Genomic DNA, 21,354 nt, shown 5'->3' on the forward strand with positions numbered 1-21,354 from the left:
AGCAGCTCCAAATATGTACACAACAATGTGAGGAACAGGGATATCTGAATCACACAAATATCATGGTCAGTTCTCCTGTATTAAACATTATACTGCAGGGTGATGTTCAATACAACATTCAATATTATTAATAAAGGGTCTCTGAACATTTGTAGTAGTACCAATGGTAAGGATATTTTTTTGCTTTAGGGGATTCAGGTGTTGATTTCTATAAAGCACCTGGGGAATGAGAATTGCCTGCCTTGACTTCTGTATGTGATCCACAATGTCATTTCATGAATTTCACAACATGATTGTTAATGAATTGTTAGCATTGTACCTGCTGCTGTACTGGGATGGTCAAACCCTGAAACAGCAGTAAGACTGTAGAGCAGTGCACAGCCACACATCAGCCCAAGACCCTCTGCACTCAACAGGGAACATAAAAAAGCTGGATTTTATTTCAAGTCAAAGATCAAATGATATTCCACAAACAAACAAAAGGGCAAAATGTTTCCAAATGTGGTGGGTGCACATTCAGTCTTTCACTTTATAACCATATGTAGTTTGTGAGGAATCAATATGTAAACATGAATTGTACACATATAAATGTGAGCGAGAATTCCTGTGTTTGAAATAAAATGGTATGTTTTATCTTATTGGCACATATTGCCAAATATGTCATTGGGGTTGAGGTCTAGTGACTAGATGGCAAGCTACTGTATTCTGCAGTCTTTTTTGGCAAACCAAAGATGTTACATTCCCCAGAGGGACCATAGGACCAAACAAGGTAAAGATGAAATATATTATTATATCTCAAGACATTTGCGGGCCGTAAATAGCTGTAAATGACTACTAGATGTGGAATGTCTGATTCCGCAGAATTTTGGATGAATCAATGTCAGATACACAACTCAAACTGTGATGATGACAAGTTCGAAATACCAATTATAGATATAGTTTAACTTTCACTAAACACCACAAATCCATTTGTGTTTTTTTAAGAAATGTAATTTAAATACCTTTTGTTAAATGATAGCACTTTATGGTAGTTCTTAAATTCTATTTTTCTTTTGGACACAATTGAACATCAATCAATTCATATTATGTTTTATATTTATTATTATTTCTATGGTCATATTTGTTTGCACCTACCTGGTTTATTGGCCAAAATCAAATAAAGGTAATAGAAAAATGTAATGATCCAAATAGGAAATAGGGGAACTAGGAGGATTGTCCAAATTGCCTCTGTCATAACACAGAAAGAAAATATTACTTCTTTTTAGTATGAGGTGGTTAGGCCAAACACCAAAATTACACAGAACATTATGTAGAATACCTTGATGGAGGAATTGTAATGAAATAGATTTAGATGAGATGGTATTTGAACACTTAAAATCAGAGTTGTGAAATATACAACTTACCCCACTTATAGTAGAAATCTTGACAATGAAACAGCACATCCACCCCAAGAGTAACAGTTAATGTGGTGATGAACATACCTTGGAATACAATACAAACAATGTTACCTTCGCTTCACAATTCACATCAGAGTTTCAATAAGAAATCATTTGCCATTTCTCCAACATGATGCTCATTAACTGACAAAAGTATAATCATACTTAAATTGAAGGTTGAATATCCAACAACAAGCAGCCACAGCAGGATCCAGTTGATTATGTCCACATATGTAAAGCACCAATATCCAAAATTCTCAACACCACCTGTAAGGAGGTAAAGCATTTAGATATTAACTCCGTTTCTGATCTGCATCAGCAACTGCAACACATCTCCAGCCATCTGGTTCCTGTTTTTGTCCCAGAAGTTCAATAAAAATTGCATGGGGACAAACATCACAGTTACTAAGATATTTAAGAATGATATCCTCTACTGATCAATGTATAAATGCCATATGTCATGTGAAACAATCAGTTGGGCTTCTACATATTTCAATGGGACCACACAATAATAAGACCTACAAGAATTTAAATAACTCTACTAAAATGATAACCATCCAACTTATTCATGCAACACTAGCAACACCACACACAGCCGTGGTTGATACTGTTGTAATGATATAGGGATGGTTCTGTTGTCTTCCTTTAGGGAAATATATAACATGACAAAAAACTTGATGACCCTCTTTCATACCAAAGAAAGCTCGGATAACATTGAAGAATAAGTTCATCCCAATAGCGAACACCAGAAAATATGTGTTAATGCCGATGACTGAAATGTCTGCAAAAACACCTGAGGGACAGAAAAGGGCACAAGTTATTGGTTAGACACTGAACTGTGCTGCATTTATGTGTGTGTAGCTCTTCTTGCTACTGATTTATCTCTTATATTGCCTGTTTGTGTTAGTTTACACTTTAATGTGATGCCATATATTAAATGTTAATGTTAGATTCTTCCAGCTAAGTCAGATACTTATTAAGATACTTAGACAACATATCACCCCCTAGTTTATGACATTTGTCTGTGACCTGTCCCATGATGATGAATGCAAAGGCCATGAATGATAAATGATAGATCCTTATGATGTGAATATGTTCATTATGCCACACTAAGAACTCATATTTACCTGAAAATAATGCTCCAGCAGTGATTAGATATTGAAGCATGACACCCATTCCTTTGATATATTTTTTTGGACATGCTGTAAAATGAGGGAAAACAAGCCAAGCAAAAGAGAAATATTCAAAATGGCCCCTTAGCAGTATTCTACACATGGGCCCTTACACACCAAGCAGAATCTGGTGTGAGGTTGTGACAACATTATAATTCAGTATACATTATACAATGTAATAAGAACTAATGATAAATTGTGTACCCTATTCGTAAATAATATTTTGCATTAAACAGAATGGACTTTTAGATTTGATTTACATGTCCCTTCATGGACTCTATGAATCAGCCTCTGCTAAATAGTTACAATACAATTTCACTGTAGCTCTCATCATTGAACAACTTGTTATATCCATTTGTTTGGAGGTCCATTTCTCATAATTATTATTAACAAATGTTTTGCATTTTATAACTCTTGCATTTTGCATGCATCTGCACATTTACCACCCAAAAAACCCATACCTGGGAGTATGTCCAGATAGGGAGCAGTCTTGAAAACCAGAAGAAATCGAACCAGATTTACAGTTGCACACGTAACTATTTCACCCACAAAACCTGCAAAACAATCGAAACATTTACTAAGAAATCAAATTTAGTCCATGATGTAGGCTAGGTTGTGGCACAGCATTCAGCTGCAATGTATCTCTTCAGATTTATAACATTAATGCATTTCATGGCACAGTTTGTATATTAATTAAGATTGACCTACCCTGTTTCACACCATATAGCATGAACGCAATGAACATAATGATGTTTGGACAGAAGCCCAATGAGCAGTGCATCAGCATTTTCTTTTTATTATCTGGTGAAGAGGGAAAAACACGTTAGTTGCCCTGTTTAACACGAGCGGTAAGGGTGTAGATTTGGGGGACTGGTACTGATGGGGCTAACTAATCACCAAAGCAGTTTCCACTCTGCTGTAATTAATTACTTTAATTGTTCAGAATAGCAAAGAAGACTTTGAAAGACTGGCATCTCCCTCAATAACAATTGACTTGATGTTTTCTTTTCTTATTGCTGATTTGCTGCTCATTTACATTTACATTTAGTAATTTAGCAGACGCTTTTATCCAAAGCGACTTACAAGGAAACTGCATTTTTACATCAGGAGCAGTTAGGGTTCAGTGTCTTGCTCAAGGACACTTACACACTTGGTAAGGAGGAGTTGGGAATCGAACTAGCAACCTTGCAATTACTAAACAACTCCTCTACCTCCTGTACCACTGTCACCCCCTTTCATCTGCTGTGACAGTATGTCTATGTTTGGGTTTGTAGCCTACTTTATTTGCGATGTTGCTATTTGAAGCTTGGGTGGCACACCACAAATCTAAGGGGAATATATAATTTTACTGTCAATAATGTGTGCTGCTGCATGTAGCAAACATTCACTGAGTTAATCAATCTGTAACAGGACTGGCAGTTAAGCTACAACACAGTTCCCAGCTCTGTTCAGTTTCAGCTGTGTTCGTGTTGGGGGGATAAAACATTTTAAAGTAATATCTAGAGAACATTCTTTGATTGGACTGATCTGGGTCATTCTGCATCAGGCACCATTATGACCACATCACTGATATCGCTAATGCCAGTTTGGCTGTGTTGTGTGCAATATGAACCGTTGTGTACTGACAGCATATGGTTTGGTGAAAACGTATAAATATATACTGTATATATTCAATAACTACAGAGTGCTTTTTTGGGGAAACCAGCCATTATAAAAGGATATGAAAACTACACCTCTAAACTTGCTCCACTAGTTAGCAACACAAAGATCAGACCCCAGTGTCTTTACATTTGCCATGTAGATAATAAATTCATGGGCATGGCAAAGACACCATGGTTATTCTGTTCCCTTAAGCCCAGCCTAATTTTAATTAAACAAATTGTGTTTATGGTACACTGCAAGGACACCTTATCAGCTGAAAAACGACACTGTTGAAAAGTGCACAGGTTTAATATTTATCATGACTGCCCCATTGTTAATGTATATATACTCAGTGCTGTGTAGTTATAGGCCTATAATTAGAATTTGGGGATGCACAGGGTTTATTTATCACCATAATCTTAGCTGCTGATTATGCAGCTGATTGCATTATCACTGTAGAAATGTCAAAGCATAACGTGGACACTTACACACTTGCAGCGCTACAGATCGCTCTGATCGCTCACTGGTATGAACTTCACAGATGTACTCTCCTTCATCTTCAGTTTCGACATTCTTCAGTCTCAGTGAGAAATGCCCATCCCCATCCTCATCTCCATCTTCATCCTCGTCCTCATCCTCATCGGGGTTTCCTGCAAACTCTGTTCTGCCATGATAACTGCTCTCTGGGGAGGCCAGTAAGACCTTTCCATCCTGGAATGCTAAAATAACTTGGCCTTTCTTCTTCCAGGTTACACTGACTATTGTCCCAGGGAGATCTTCCTTGTCCAATGACAGAACCACCTCTTCCCCCACGTATCCTGGGTATCGTCTAGGCATCACTAGATGTTTTAAAACATACAGTCAATTAAGAGAAAGAAAGAAAAAAAATAGATTGAAAAGTTTTACAGTTTAACTTATTTAAAGTTTAAGAGAGGTTTTCTCCCACAGTCAATGAAAAGGCTGGTCCAATCACTGATTGTTTCCATGCAGGAAGTAATGATGATTTATGATTAATTAAATATTGGCACCTGACTACTGTTAGAATGTGACTTCTGTCAGAATCAGATCAAACAGCAATAACACATCGTCACATAGAGCTTTTAGGATTTTATCATAATCAGTCCTGGAGAATTCTATCACTTGAGACATGACATTCATATGCTAAAGGCAGTAAATTCAGTCTGATCTGCAAACTGTTAACATAAAGGTCGTCTTAAAACCCCACAACCTATGGACTTGAGGCATAAACATTATCTCCTACACAACCGGCAACTCTGGCTCAAGGGCCAGCAGCACGTGTGGCTGTTCATCGCCCCAGCATCAGTACACACAAGAATTTCCAAGGACAAGACAATGTCCTCAGTGTACTCCCATGGCCCGCACAGTCATCAGATCTAAATGCAATGGTGCACCTTCAGGATGTAGTGGATAGATGGGAGATTTGCAGCATGAATGTTGAGCCCACAAATCTGTCATGCTATCATATCAGGTCAACAGAGGGAATGTCGCAATCATTGAATCCATATTACAAAGAATCCAGGCTGTTTGAAGACTATCCAGCACTAGAAAGGTGTAACTAATAAAGTGCCCTCAAAGTGGCCTGGGTGGTACTGAGTGTATATTCTGTCCTTACCGTTTGATACTAAATGGATACATGAAGGAACCCCAAGCCCAAGAGCCAACAGAAGAGCAATGACACACAACACTAATGCCAAGATCTGCACAGGCGGAGGTCCTAAAGGAATAAAAGGTAGATAAACAGAAGAGAAATTACATGGAGTAAAGGAAAACAGGGAATGTCCTTAGGTTGTCATTCAAGGTCCTTAGGTTGTCAGTCTTAAGAAGCAGATTTTCTAAACCTAAACTGTAGTATGCACCCTTAAAAATCATTTGCTTGTTTCCAAATATATTACTCTGTGCCTATAGGGTCAGCCTTGATTCTCACTTGATTCTTTATAAATGACAACAGATTAATTTGTTACGGACAAATTTCATTCCTATTCCTAGTCTGTCGTCTTACCCAGTCCCTGCAGGGCAATAATGGTGTTGGCTGACAGATGACCACTGTGGGCTTCACAGACATATTCTCCCTTGTCCTCAGGCCTGACGTGTTTGAGTCTCAGGGAGAAGTTTCCTTTGGGGATTTCAGCAGTGAAGAGGTCCGCTCTGTCTCGATAAAGTTCATGTGCAGAGACTGGCACGATCTGATCATATCTGAAAACTAGCACTAGCATCTCCTGGTCTTTCTTCTTCCAGGTGACGTTCTCCAGTTCCCCAGGAGGGATATGGGAGTCCACAGAGCAGTTCAGAGTGACCTCATCACCAACATAGGCAGAGGCCACACCGGTCCCAGTAACTACAAGGCGCTCTGACACACCAAGAGACAGACAATATTGCCATTTAAAAAACAGTCAGGGTATGTCCAGAATATTACTACTCAAAAGTCCATACATAATCTTAAACCTTAATGTCCTAAACACATTATAGCACATTATAGAACACTATAACTGGTAGTAATGGCTATAGCACAGCTTAACATTGGACCCATACAAGATCATGAAACCCATTTTGTGTAGCTCCCTTTGAGGTATCGGTGTGTAGTGTAGATACAAACACATGGCAGAAAGAGACCATTAGGAGAACAACCAAACCTAGCTGCTTTTATAAATAATTCAGACAACAGAGAACCTCACCAATATCTTTGATTTCAGCTGTGATTTCGTTTGAGTCCAGATTTGTAAACACTTTACAGGTGTAAACTCCACCATCCGCACGGGTCACATTAGTGAGCTGCAGAGAGTAATTTCCTGCAACAAATCCCTCTGTGAGAAAATGGGCCCTGCCACTATAGTCATAACTCTGTGATTCTGGTCTAACTTCTCCCTCTTGGAACAGGTGCACCAGTGCTTCTGAATCTGTCCTTCTCCACTCCACCTCCAGCTCCTCCAGAGGCAAGGGGGTTTCAGCAGAACAGGGCAGAAGAACAGAACCTCCCAGCTGGGCTATCAGAGGACCAGCAGGACCCCGTAGCAGGAAGGCTACAGAAAACAATCAAATATAAAAGTCAATTAAAGTTGCAACTGCAGTGGTATTTCCCACTCTCCTAATGTGTTATGGCCCATTAAACATTAAGAAGAACATCAGCAAAAAATGTACTATTAATCTAACATCATGAATAATTAAGTAGGCCTAAACATGTTCATTATGTTCCCCGTTACTTTTTAAAATGTGATTTTTATGATAAGAAAATGTTTTCCTAATGTCATCATTACATTCAAATTTGACTTGTTTCTGACTGACTGATAAATGCTTCCATTTTTTGTTTGTTTGTTCCATTAACTTTTATAGAACATATGCGGTTAATCTGGGCAGCGTGGACGCTCTCAAACATACAAACATTGTGCGAGGAGCTCTATGCGAACACTGAGAGAGAACGTAACAACTTCCACCATTGTGAGGGAACGTTAAGTAGGCTATAAAAACATCGTCTTGATAGGTGGGCGCAAATATAATCGCCTACAGTAGGCTTAGCTTGGATCAAGACCGTAGATCAAAAGAATCGAAAACATTTCTTTAGCCTGACTGAGCCTACAGTAAAGTAACATATCAAAAGAAAAGATGATATTTTTAGTAATTCGACTCAAAGAAATGGAGGATGCATACCTTCAGATGATGTCAGAATCCAAACCATAAGCAAACTCTCTAATGCCATTGCTAATCAAAAGTATCTTGTCGAAGCCAATGACTTAACATTCTAGGTTTTTTTAAAACCTTCTATTTGTAGGCTACGTCGTCGAAACATCCACACACATTATCTAAGACACGAATATTAGCCTAAGTCTAGCCAAATATAGGCTAAAGAAGGAAAATGTAAAAACTGTGACTTGCGAGCATAAAACAGATGTCTGCTTTCACTTTCGCCTTCTTACGGCCGGCGCCCACTGGCAGCGTATAACACGTGTCGACGCCAAAGTTCGGAACAGGGTTCTATTTCCGAACGTATCCGCCAGTACCACTCAAAGTACCATAACCACAAGTTGTATGAAAATAAACAAACATATTTATTTTTATAATAAGTATAAAAATATATATTTCCAAGGCAACATTACATCATATCACAAACCTCCGCTTTACATAGGCATATTTGATCATTTGATTTAAAAATGCAAAAATACTGAACACTATACTGATACAAATAATATAACCATTGTATCAGGCCAATCAAACACAAATAACAATACTATTTTGTATTTCAAATACATATTTTAAAACATGTGTCAGAAATAGTGCCCATCCCTGCTTACAACTATTTGACTTCCAAATTTCCTCAGTTACTGTATTTTCTTTGTACAGTCACAATGCTCACTGCACATAATGTTGTGCCTTCAGCAATTCACCCAGCCAATGCACGCAATAAGACATATACCTGACTAACTGAAGTGTTATGTTTTTTACTTAATGTTTTGCAGAAATGATTTGACTTGTACATTTGGAAAGAACACAGTTCTGTGGAGGAAGTGCAACCATTTTGAGGTTTTTTTCTTGCTACTTGCGCCACAGCTCCCCCTCCATTTTGAGTTTTGAGGTTGATGTCACAAGAGCTGCTGAACTGAGAAATACTGCAAGTGAAACAGAAAGCAGATAAATGTGTGGCTTAGATATATGGCTTAACGACCAACTTCTGATGTGGGGTGTGGTGGGCGAAACTGCACGTTCATTTAGAGTTCAGCTGAGGACAGATATCCATACTCCAAATGAAGTACAGAAGCTCTGCTCTTAACATATTAACACGATTAACATTTTGAGTGTCAGAGTTTACTACAAGGGTAGTATCCATTTGGTTAAAGTTTTGTGAAAAAAAGCCTGAAAGGTTTTGGAAATTGAGTTTAGAGTTTGCAGATTGAGGCAGACATTTTAGGAAACACACACAAGTGAAGTGATATGCACCATCTGCAATATCTCCATAATATATCTGGGACTGTAAAAAGATACACTATTTATTAACTATTTAATTATACAATCTTGTTGCCAAAGTTAGCAAGGTTGACAATGTAGACCAAAAACACAAAAATATATTTCCTAGGCAACATGACATCATATCAAAAACCTCTGCTCCTAGGCATGTTTGATCATTTGATTTTAAAATGCAAAAATACTGAACACTATACTATTTTGATACAAATAACATTTCATCAGGCCAATCAAATACAAAAAACAAAACACTATTTTGTGTTTCAAATACATATTTAAATACATGTGTTAGAAATAGTGCCCATTCCTGCTTACAACTATATAACTATTTAAGACTTTAAAAGTTCCTCAGTTACTTATGTATTTTAATTGTACAGTCACAATGCTCACTGCACATAATGTTGTGCATTTAGCAATTCACCCAACCAACGCAAGCAATATGACATATACCTGACTAACTGAAGCGTAATGTTTCATTTAATATTTTGCAAAAGTGATTAAGCATTTAGGTTTGGAAAGAACACAGTTCTGTGGAGGACTTGCAACCATTTTGAGTTTTGTGGTTGATGTCTCAAGAGCTGCTGAACTGAGAAATACTGTAAGTCGAACAGGAAGTGTAACATGGTGTTTTGGGCCTGAGGGTTGTTTGCAGTGATTCACGGTGTGTTCTGAGTGGTGTGGAGTGTTTCACATGATTGTAGTGGTGATTGGCACACTTTAAATGAGCACTGAGCACGAACCTTTTCTACCGCACGTGTGTAGCATGATCACTAATTAAGCACAGGTGCCTAGCATTATGCCACTCCCCTCCCTAGGTGTTTCCCATCACAATGTTCCAATTTATACCCATGTCCACAAGCTAATGACAGTATTGTCTGACGCTGTGTTCATGTATCAAGTCAAGTCAAAGTCAAAGTGTTTATTATCGCATACACCAAATTTCTTCAGCGCAGCGAAATTCTTACGACTTGGCAGCCAACATCTACGCAGTAGACGGCATACAACAGGTAACACAAATAACATATACCAAAATAACATATACCAGAAATAACATATAACAAGTAACAACAGTTTGAAATACAAGAAGGGCAGTTTCCAGGGTGGGGAATATTAAATTAAAAGATAAAAAATATGTGTTTATATATATATATATGTAGCAAGTGTATTTGTATAGGTGTGAAGTACAAGGTGATGGCGACTGTTCAGTGTTGCTGATTCAGCAGCCTAACAGCCTGGGGGTAAAAACTGTTTGTGAGTCTGGTAGTCCGTGCTCGGATGCTCCGGTAGCGTCTACCAGACGGCAGCAGTGTGAATAGACCATAGCCTGGGTGGCTGTGGTCCTTGACAATGTTCCGTGCTTTTCTCAGGCATCTACCGTTGTAGATGCCCTGCACGGAAGGGAGATGGCCGCCGATGATACGCTCCGCTGTCTTCACCACCCTCTGCAGGGCCTTGCGATCGGCAGCGGAGCAGCTACCATACCAGGCAGTGATGCAGCCTGAGAGGATGCTCTCAATGGTGCATCTATAAAAGTTTTTCAGTGTTTTAGAAGACATGCCAAACTTCTTGAGTCTCCTCAAGAAGTAAAGCCGCTTCTGTGCAGTTTTGACCGCTTGCATGGACCAGGTGAGGTCATCCTTGATGTACACACCGAGGAATTTGAAGTTGGAGACTCTCTCCACTGCAGCTCCCTCGATGTGTATGGTGTTGTGACCCCCCCTCTGTAGCTTCCTGAAATCCACAATCATCTCCTTGGTTTTGCAGATGTTTAGATACAGGTTGTTGTCTTGGCACCATGCTGCCAAGCCCCTTACCTCATAGGCGGTCTCATCGTTGTTAGAGATGAGACCCAGGATGGTAGTGTCGTCTGCAAACTTCAGGATGATGTTGGAACTGTGTGTTGCCACACAGTCCTGTGTGTACAGGGAGTACAGGAGGGGACTGAGTACGCAGCCCTGGGGGGCCCCGGTACTCAGGGTCAGTGAGGAGGAGGTGTGCTTGCCCATTCTCACCACCTGGGGTCTGCTCGTCAGGAAGTCCAGGATCCAGTTGCACAGGGGTGTTTTAAGACCCAGGCTCCTGAGCTTCGGGATGAGCTTGGCAGGCACAATGGTGTTGAATGCTGAGCTGTAATCCACAAACAGCATTCTCACATATGTGTTACCCTTTTCCAGGTGGGAGAGAGTGGTGTGTGTTGCAAGGGCGATGGCATCATCTGTTGATCTGTTTGTGCGGTACGCAAACTGAAAGGGGTCCAGGGTGTTTGGAAGGGTGGAGCAGATGTGGGTTCTGACCAGCCGCTCGAAGCACTTCATAATGGTGGAGGTCAGTGCTACGGGGCGGTAGTCATTTAGGCAGGTGATGGATGATTTCTTTGATATTGGGATGATGGTTGCCTGCTTGAAGCAGGTGGGGACTTCAGACAGATGTAGTGAGAGGTTGAATATGGAGGTGAATACCTCCGCTAGCTGGTCGGCGCACCCTCTGAGGACGCGGCCAGGAACTCCATCGGGCCCGGATGACTTCCGAGGGTTCACCCTTTGGAGCCCTCGCCTCACGTCAGCCACAGTCAGGGACAGAGTGCAGTCGTCTCGGTCCTCGGCCAGGTTTGCGGAAGGAAGGGGGTTGGTTGCCTCAAACCTTGCGTAAAAGGTGTTGAGGTCATCAGGTAGAGAGGCGGCAGGCTGATCATCACTGCTATTTCTCCCTTTATAGCCAGTGATCTTCCGCAGGCCACCCCACATGCGTCGGGGGTCGGAGCTGAGGTAGGTGGACTCCAGCTTGTCTCTGTATTCTCTCTTTCCATCTCTGATGGCCGTCCGTAGGTCACATCTGGACTTCCCCAAAGCCTCCGGATCACCAGAGTTATAGGCAGAGGACCGATTGCGGACTCGAGGACTCGATTGCGAGTGACACCAGCCACCCCGCACACAGTCTGTTTAGCCTCCTACCCTCTGGAAGAAGGTATAGGAGCCTCTGTTGCCGCACCACCAGACTCAGAAATAGCTTCATTCACCAAGCTGTCAGGAAGCTAAATTCTCTCCCCTCACTCCCCCCAGCCATATCCGTCAGTCTGATAGGAGGCTGAAATCCTCCCCCCCCCCCTACAATAACTCAGGACTCTGCAACAAAACTGTCCCTTGCACTTTTATCACTTTACCACTTACTGTTATCACTTTACCACTTACTGTCATACTTGCACTGCCAATGTGTTACATACATCTCACAGGATGTCTTTTGCTGCCTTTTTTGCACTACCTGTCACTTTAAAGTAAACTTATGCTGCTGTACAGGTATCTGTATGTGTATAACTATATGTATATGTATATCTATATGTCTTGTCTTATCTGTTGTTGTGCGTGTGCACTTATATGTTTCACCGTGGGAGAGTGGGAAACGTTTTTTTCGATTCCTTTGTATGTCTTAACATGCAAAGTAATTGACAATAAAGCTACTTTGACTTTGACTTTGACTTTTGTGCTCTGAGTTTGGCACGGACATTACCATTTACCCAGGGCTTTTGGTTTGGGAAAGTCCTAACACTGACCCAAGGGACGACATCATCGATACATTTGGAGATGTATGAAGAGACAGAGTCTGTGTATTCACTGATGTCCCCATCAGCTGCATCACAAAACATCTGCCAGTCTGTTGTATCAAAGCAGTCCTGTAGAGTGCTAATGGATTCAGCACTCCAGCGTTGAACTGCCCGAAAAACCGGTTTTTCCTGTTTTAGGCGTTGGCCTGTAGGTAGGGATTAGCATGATGGAGGTGTGATCCGATTTTCCAAAAGCCGGGCGGGGGAGGGGTTTGTAACTGTTCCGTATTTGCGTGTAGCAGTGGTCAAGAATCTGCTCGCCCCGGGTGGGAAAGTTTATATGTTGATGGTACTTCGGTAGTACTTTCCTCATGTTAGCCCTATTGAAGTCTCCAACAACAATAGAAACTGCCTCAGGGTGAGCATCCTCAAGTCCATTAAAGGTTGGTGATCGCGATATTCTTTGGTGTGGGCTCTCTATACTTTTCTCTATGTTTCATGCAAAGAGTATTGCCTGACGTTGTGTTCATGTATCAAGGTTGGACCAGAGGAGAGTTGCTTGAGGACTGTCGGCCATTGACCCTGTCCAAGCTGTGTCGTGTGTGTGAATGAGAATCAGAGAACCAGAAGAGCGTCTGGCTTGGCCGTGTCCCGAGAGAACGAGACTGACGCGCACGGCGCTGAAACCATACGGACCTACCTGGACACCCCAGACAGACATTTTAACTTTGAGTGCTGGCACTACTTTTAGGAAGCGCATTTTAATGTTTTATATTTATTATCAATTCCCTGGAGTCGCTAAATAAATCTATTTTATTATTAAGAACGGTGTTGTGGTTTCTCTTGCACTCTCTCTGATCTCTGCGTCGGAGCCTCAACCTCCCTTTTAGGGTGTGTTACAGAAGCACACAAGGTGTGGCTTAGAGTTTTGGTGTCGGATGTGGTGGGCGAAACTGCACGTTCATTTAGAGTTCAGCTAAGGACAGATATCCTTACTCCAAATGAAGTACAGAAGCTCTGCTCTTAACATATTAACACGATTAACATTTTGAGTGTCAGAGTTTACTACAAGGGTAATATCCATTTGGTTATCGTTTTGTGAAAAAAAAGCTCCAGAGTATGTTCTATGATCAGTCAATGCCTCCGGCATGGCCTCTGTGATTGGTCAATGCCTCTGGCATGGCCTCTGTGATTGGTCAATGCCTCTGGAATGGCTTCTGTAACCAGTCACCAGAGCCCTGCAGCCTGTTTTGTGGCATGCTTTGAGAGCAGGAAATATAAAACTGTTGAAGTTCTGTCTGTTGAGAAGGGGGGATGGGAAGATTCACCTGCTGTCCTCCCTGAGGCTTCTCTTGTAGAGACCACACAACATCACACGCTTGTTTGGCAGAGGTCAACTCACATATAAGTTGCCACATATGGAAAAAATCTGGTTTATTTTTATATAGTATATATGATAACAGTGTGTTAACACACATGATTATGGCCCCTTTCATATACAGTAACATAGAAAAAACATATGTTTTACATATGACCTACCTTGCATGTTGAAGGGTTTTGTCACAACCATATTTCCAACACGCTCAGTGGGAAATATCTATGAAATCAATAAATAGTGGTTAACATATGTCATACAGTACGTAATTCTATACTTACTTCCATCTTCCCCAATTTGAATATCAGTATCAAAGATAAAGGTTGAATTAGTTAATAAAGAACAAGCACCAGGCAGACAACTGTAAATGGAGAACAATATTGTGAGTGAATTGAAACAGGCGTATGTGTTACAAGGGAATTCAGTGACAGAATTGCAAATGGTACATTGTAGTACAAAGGTACATTGTGTAAAACAACATTAGGAATAGTTCTGCCATCTTCTGGCTGCAACTAGTATTGCTTTGATAGACGTTATATAAATGAATCCCATGATTGACATAGTTTTCTGCTTCATTGCACTACTTATCCTTAATAATAGTCACCTTATGAGGACACTGTATACCCACTAATCTGTTCTACAACCAATACTACGAATGCTGGTCATTTTATCCACTATTAATGATGTATATTTCATGTATATAGCTACTTTGATAATTCATGCAATCATGTAGGCATCATGTACATATGTGTGTTAATATGTTTTTCCTCTGATACTTCTATGAATTAATCTGCTTGCTTCTCTGTCTCTCTCCTCTACGTCTCTCCTTGCTTCCCTTAAATATGTAAATAAGTAAATATGATTTAAATATAAATGATTTTGTGAGTTGGCTCAACCAACTGGAGTGTTAGTAAAAACACAGCAAATTCAAGTAAGTTATGTGTTTGGAACAGTCAGAGCCCAAGCCTGCCAAAAAGGTGAACTAAGCTATAGAATAAATCTTGCCAACTAACTACATTAGATAGTTTAGTGAATAAATGTGTCATTGCAGGTAATTGTCACAGTTCTCTTGTAACATAGAAGTGGAGACATAATACAATGAAGAGAACCTTACCTGAAGATACAACTGTCGCGATAACAGAACAATAGTAAATGTCTTAATTCTTCTCTGAAGAGACTAAGGAAAAACAAAAGTGTTATTGATGGAGATAATTTCCAAACACTGTTAATGACTTAAGAATATAATAATCGAGTGCCTTGTATTATTATTATTATTATTTTTTTTTATATATGATTTATTTGTAGACATTTCAAAACAAGACTTAAATGTACAATAGTCCTCACAGATAAGTGAGAGGATAACACATCAGACAGCCAAATGGTGAGGATACACATTACAGCCCCCCCACCCCTCTCCCCCCTTCCCAAAACAAATATACAACTAAAGCAATTTGAGACACAGACAGAAAAGAAAATTATAAAAGCAAACAAAAAACACAACACCAACAATAACTGGCTGTTAAACGCTTGCAGTGGCAGATAATATTGTAGAAACATATGCTTATACTCATTCTTACCATCCCACCTTCTCTGACCTTCAACTCTCTCACTCACATCCACTCACACACACACACACACACACACACACACACACACACACACACACGCACATCCACTTGCATTAATTGAGCAAAGTAAAGACTATAAATAAGGAGACAAAAACATATACATAACAATAACTAATAATACAAAAAATATATACATACGTATACATACATAATAATAATAAAAAATAGTACTGCTGCATGCTGCTAATATGTGCTACCAATAGGCTAGTTAAAACCGGGCACTGGTGCGGTGTTGGGGCGAATCAATCGATGGTGGCGATATCTAGTTGGATAGACCTGAGGTGATCTAAGAAGGGTTCCCAGACCTTACAGAACTTAGAAGAGGTGCCTCGCAAAGAGTACTTAATTTTTTCTAGTGTCATAAAATGAAGGGCATCTCTAAGCCATTGAGAGTGGGAGGGGGGCTGGGGGTTCTTCCAATGTATCAAGATAACACGCCTCGCTAAAAGTGAGAGAAAGACCACAAGTTCACAGTAGTAATATGGTAGTGAGTTCCCAGAAGGTAGGACACCAAACAGGGCAACTAATGGTGAGGGACAGATATTGGTAGAAGTGACAGCTGAAAGAGTGTCAAAGACACCCTTCCAGAACGGCGCAAGTACAGGACAAGCCCAGCACATGTGGCCAAGACTGGCCGGTCCTAAATGGCACCGGTCACAGTGTGAGTCTACACCTGGGAATATACGAGCCAGTTTACTCTTGGACCAATGGACCCTGTGCACTACTTTACATTGTAAGACTCCATGCCGGGCACAGACAGAGGATGAGTGGACCCATTTCAAAGCATGCTCCCATACCGCAGGTTCTATCTCTATATTAAGATCAGCCGACCATGCAGTACGCAGGGCGTCAGAGGATGAGGATTGGTGCGCAAGAAGAGTGTAGTAAATCCTTGATATGGTACCTTTCCGGTAAGGGTTAATTTTGAGGATGGTGTCTATAAGCGTGGGAGACGGTATGGTGGGAAAATTGGAAAAACGGTTACGTACAAAATCTCTTATCTGCAAATTCCTGAAAAAGTGGGTTGAGGGCAAGTTATAAGCCTGTACTAACTGACCAAAATAAGCAAATTTACCATCAATGTAAAGATGGTTAAAGGATAGAATTCATTTGTCTCTCCAGATTAAAAAAGCATTATCAATAATGGATGGAGTGAACAGGGGATTAGAGCAAACAGGAGCCAGACCAGGTATAGATTGCAATGTAAATTGTTGTTTAAATTGTGTCCAGATTTTAAGACAGTTCTTCACAACAACACTGTCTGAATGCACATATGATGAAATAGTTGTGGGGAAGCACAGGAGGGACATCAGAGAAGATGAACCACATGAGGCCTCCTCAACCTGTAACCAGGGTGGGGGTTGGTCATTCGTGCAACAACAGTGTAACATGGCTCTAATGTTTGTTGCCCAGTAATAGAGTAAGAAGTTGGGGAGGGCTAGACCAGCCAACTCCTTAGGTTTTTGTAAAGTATCTTTTTTAATTCTAGGGGGCTTCTTGTTCCATAAAAATTGGGAGATTGTGTGGTCAAGTGAGTGAAAGAAACGTTTAGTAAGGAAAATGGGTATACATTGGAAGAGATATAGAAATTTCGGGAGCACATTCATTTTAACACAGTTTATCCGCCCTGCGAGAGAGAGAGGCAAAAGAGACCACCGCTGAAGATCCTGAATCAGTCTTGCCAGAAGAGGGGAGAAATTAAATTTATATAAGTCTGAGTATTTTTTGGTTATACAAACACCTAGGTACTTAAAATGTTCAAGAGATGTTTTGAAAGGTAAGTCAGACAATGGATATGCCATGGCTGCAGCATTGATCGGCATTAATTCACTTTTTTGGAAATTTAGTTTGTAGCCTGAAAAACTCCTCCAGTAAATTTAAGACAAGAGGGAAAGCTCTGTCTAAGTCAGAGACAAAGAGTAAGAGGTCATCTGCATACAGGGACACTGTATGTTCGACGCCACCCCTCATAATACCTGGTATCTGACTTGACCTTAGGGCCACCGCCAATGGTTCAATGGCAATGGCGAACAAGAGTGGAGAGAGTGGACACCCCTGACGGGTCCCACGCTTGAGGGGGAAGTAGTCAGAATAATCATTGTTTGTACGAACACAAGCTTGGGGGGACGTATACAAAAGCCTAATCCATGATATGAAGGAATTACCAAAGCCAAAACGTTTTAACAAAGAGAACAGATAGGGCCATTCTACACGGTCAAATGCCTTCTCTGCATCCATGGAGATAACCACCTCAGGGGTGTCGGAGGGTGTCGGTGCATAAACAATATCAAATAAACGTCTAACATTATGAAAAGAATGTCGGTCTTTAACAAACCCTGTTTGGTCAGTACCTACAATAGTTGGTAGTACAGTCTCCAAATGCCTAGCCAACATTTTGGCCAAGAGTTTGACATCTGCACATAGCAGAGAGATGGGGCGGTAGTTACCACAAAAAAGTGGGTCTTTGTCTTTTTTTAAAAGGAGAGAAATAGTGGCCTGTCTTAACGTGGGGGGGAGATTGCCATTTTGCATAGATTCATTGAACATGTTAAGTAAAATTGGAGCTAATTGATCTGAGAATGTTTTATGAAACTCCGCCGGCAGGCCGTCTGGCCCACAAATTTTACCACTCTGCATCAGCATTAAAGCACTACTGAGTTCACCAATCGAAAAGGGTTCATCCAGTCTAGATGATGTTGCGCTGTCAATTGAGGGAATCTCTAAAGAGTTAAAAAAGTCGTCATATTTGTCCTCATCAGCCACGCATTCAGAGGTGTATAATTTGGCATAGAAGTCTCTGAAATGGTTGTTAATTACCTGTGGGTCAATAGTTGTCCCATCAGTAGAACTGATCTGAGTTATATGTTGTGATGAAGATGCTTGTCGGAGTTGGTGTGCAAGCAGTTTACTAGGTTTATCTCCAAACTCATAATATTTATGACGCGATATTAACAGTGACTCTGCAGCTTCGTTGGAAGCCAGGAGCCAGAGTCCACACATTTAGACTGAAGTTCTGATATATCTCTAGCAAGGCTAGCACTTTTCTCTGAGTTGATCTTTTTCTGATAAGCTGAGTAAGATATTATCTCTCCTCTCAGGTAAGCTTTGCATGCCTCCCAGATGGATGCTGCCGATGTATCTGGGTTAACATTAGTAGAGATAAAAAGATCAATGCGGTTCTTAATAGTCAAAACAAAGTTTGGGTCAGAAAGCAATAAAGAATTAAAGCGCCAGGGGGAGCGTTTCACAGATCTACCAGGAAGAGAGATGTCCACAACCACTGTTGCATGGTCAGATATCATTTGCCAAAATCAGATTATGACCTCTTATTTTGCCTGTGATGATGACATAGCCCCTCCGGAGTTTAAGGTGATCTGAAGGCAGAAGGTGAGTTTCTTGTAAAAAGGCTATTTTAGTGTTTAAATGTGTAAGATGGTTAAACACTTTGTTGCGTTTGACAGGGGAGTTCATACCCTTAACATTCCAACTAACAAATCTTAAAGCTCCACCCGGTGTACACAGGGTATTTGTGTTCGCCATCATATGATAGGGTATTTTTGGGGGTGTGTACGAATGACACTCATTAATTCGTCCACCAGAAACAACGCCTGTTCCCATCCCAGCACCAGAGATGAGAGGTAAAACACTTGACTTAATTGAGCACATAAAGTTTTAACAGCAGCATGCACGCAGGATAAAAGAAAATACACATAAACCACATAAAAACGAACGGAGATTACATTAACCCGAAACCCCACCTCCCCATAATTCCCGCCACTGCGTTGACACGCAGCAACATGGAACACTCTGATCAGCATATTTTCCACACTTTCTAACGTCAACGCGCTGCTCCCACAGTAATGGAAGTAAATATATATAAAAAAAATAACATGTTTCTGATTGTACTAATGTAACAAATAAAACAGAAAACAGTTGCAACAGGTATAAACAGGCTTAGATTAAGCAATTGCGTGCAAGCCAAGCACAAACATTGTCAGAAACCCAAACCAACGAACCTAGCATAAAGCAGTATAACGGCTGCATAGAAGGCTACGCAAATCAAAGCTAGCCTCGTTGTTAATAGAGCAGGAACTTCAAGCTAGTGCTAGCCTGTTTGGCTAACGAGACAAATAAAACGCATTTTTCCTGGTTGATGCCGCCAAATACACACACACAAAAAAAGGGCACTTACGCTCAGTGAATGCAAAGTATAGCGAATGCAAAGTTCAGTCCCTTACGTGTTGTTTATCCACCTGCAAACCATGGACAAATTTGGTAGCATCTGCGACAGTAGGTAGCCATGCTCTCTCTCCATTAGGCAGGGTAACGCGTAGCTTGGCAGGATAAAGAAGAGCAGGCTTGTAGCCCTGCTGGTAGAGCTCAGACATGCAGGTTTTGAACTCGGCGCGCTGTTTCAACAGGTCCGGGCTGTAGTCATCATAAAGGCGAATCTTGTGGCCATTGTAGAGCAGATCGCCTGCTTTACGTGTCTCACGGATAACCAGGTCCTTGATTTGGAAACGGTGGAACCGTATGATGACAGGTCGTGGCCGCTCGCCTGGGGCAGGTTTTGGAGCAAGGCTTCTATGGGCTCGGTCCAGCTCAGGAAGAGAGCCAAGCACCTTTGCGCCAAAAACATCCAGGAGCATTTGGGAAAAGAAAGTGGACGGACGATTGCCTTCTGTGTTCTCAGGTAGGCCGATTAACCTTATGTTCTGTCGTCTGCTACGACCCTCAAGGTCAGCCACTTCGGTCCTAAGAGTCTCATTGTCACGTTGCATGGCAGAGCACACTGTCTCCAGTTGTTGGATGCGGTGATCAGTGTCGGTGGCATTGTCTTCCAAGGAGGATATTCGTTGCCCATGATCAGTGACCTTTGTGTGCAGGGTGTCCAGTGTTGAGGTCAACGAATCAAAAGATTTTTTGAAGTCAGCAGTAAGCGCAAGCCTGTGTTCCTCCAGTAGTGAGCTAATCTCTGCCACGCTGATGCTAGCGCTAGCAGACGCAGAAGACAGTGCAGGATGGCTTTTATCTACTTTGCCCTTAGGTTTGGACATTATGAGGTTGCCTGTATGGTCAACACTATTTCTAAAACTTTTTGCAAAAGAATATTCTTAAAAAAGGCTAGCATAAACAGGTAGATGAAAAGTGTAATTGTGGGAGCGAGCTGCGCACACGTCTACTCCGCACGTTGCATTCCGGAAGCCCTGGGTGTGACATTTGCCCTTACAAGAGCATTTAGGTAGGTGGGAGCAGAACCAGCAAGCACTCTGTAGGTAAGCATAAGTGACTTGAACTTAATGCGAGCAGCTACCGGCAGCCAGTGGATCTCAATGAGTAGCGGGGTGACGTGTGCCCTTTTCGGTTGGTTGAACACCAGGCGCGCCGCCGCGTTCTGGATCATCTTCCTAGCCCTTCTCTCAAAATGTGGAACGCTTCACGAATTTGCGTGTCATCCTTGCGCTTACTGTTTGAGGATCTACTCTACATCTCCGTCGTACATTGCATCTTCCGCTGTTGAAGCGAAAACCACAATTCACAAGGTTTCATTGGTCTGTCGTACAAAGCAAGTCTGCTGTGATTGGCTGCCTTG

At 41.2% G+C, this 21,354-nt stretch overlaps 1 protein-coding gene and 1 long non-coding RNA gene across 2 annotated transcripts; both read right to left on the minus strand.

Annotated features, from left to right (window-relative positions):
- Window positions 1–50: 50 nt before the first annotated feature.
- On the minus strand, window positions 51–3,588 carry LOC122133206. The gene is made up of 5 exons (XR_006152616.1): window positions 3,317–3,588; window positions 3,070–3,162; window positions 1,602–2,638; window positions 1,135–1,481; window positions 51–403 (listed from the first exon to the last, which is right to left on the minus strand). It is a non-coding gene; the product is annotated as an uncharacterized LOC122133206 (long non-coding RNA).
- Window positions 3,589–4,699: 1,111 nt separating this feature from the next.
- Window positions 4,700–8,188, minus strand: LOC122133204 (CD276 antigen-like). The gene is made up of 5 exons (XM_042708805.1): window positions 7,913–8,188; window positions 6,943–7,287; window positions 6,270–6,617; window positions 5,883–5,984; window positions 4,700–5,088 (listed from the first exon to the last, which is right to left on the minus strand). The coding sequence occupies exons 1-5, from the start codon at window positions 7,959–7,961 to the stop codon at window positions 4,700–4,702; spliced, it is 1,233 nt and encodes a 410-aa protein (XP_042564739.1). The 5' UTR covers window positions 7,962–8,188.
- Window positions 8,189–21,354: the final 13,166 nt, after the last annotated feature.

This window comes from Clupea harengus, chromosome 10 (genome assembly GCF_900700415.2).
Source record: "Clupea harengus chromosome 10, Ch_v2.0.2, whole genome shotgun sequence".
In the NCBI taxonomy this organism is placed as follows: domain Eukaryota; kingdom Metazoa; phylum Chordata; class Actinopteri; order Clupeiformes; family Clupeidae; genus Clupea; species Clupea harengus.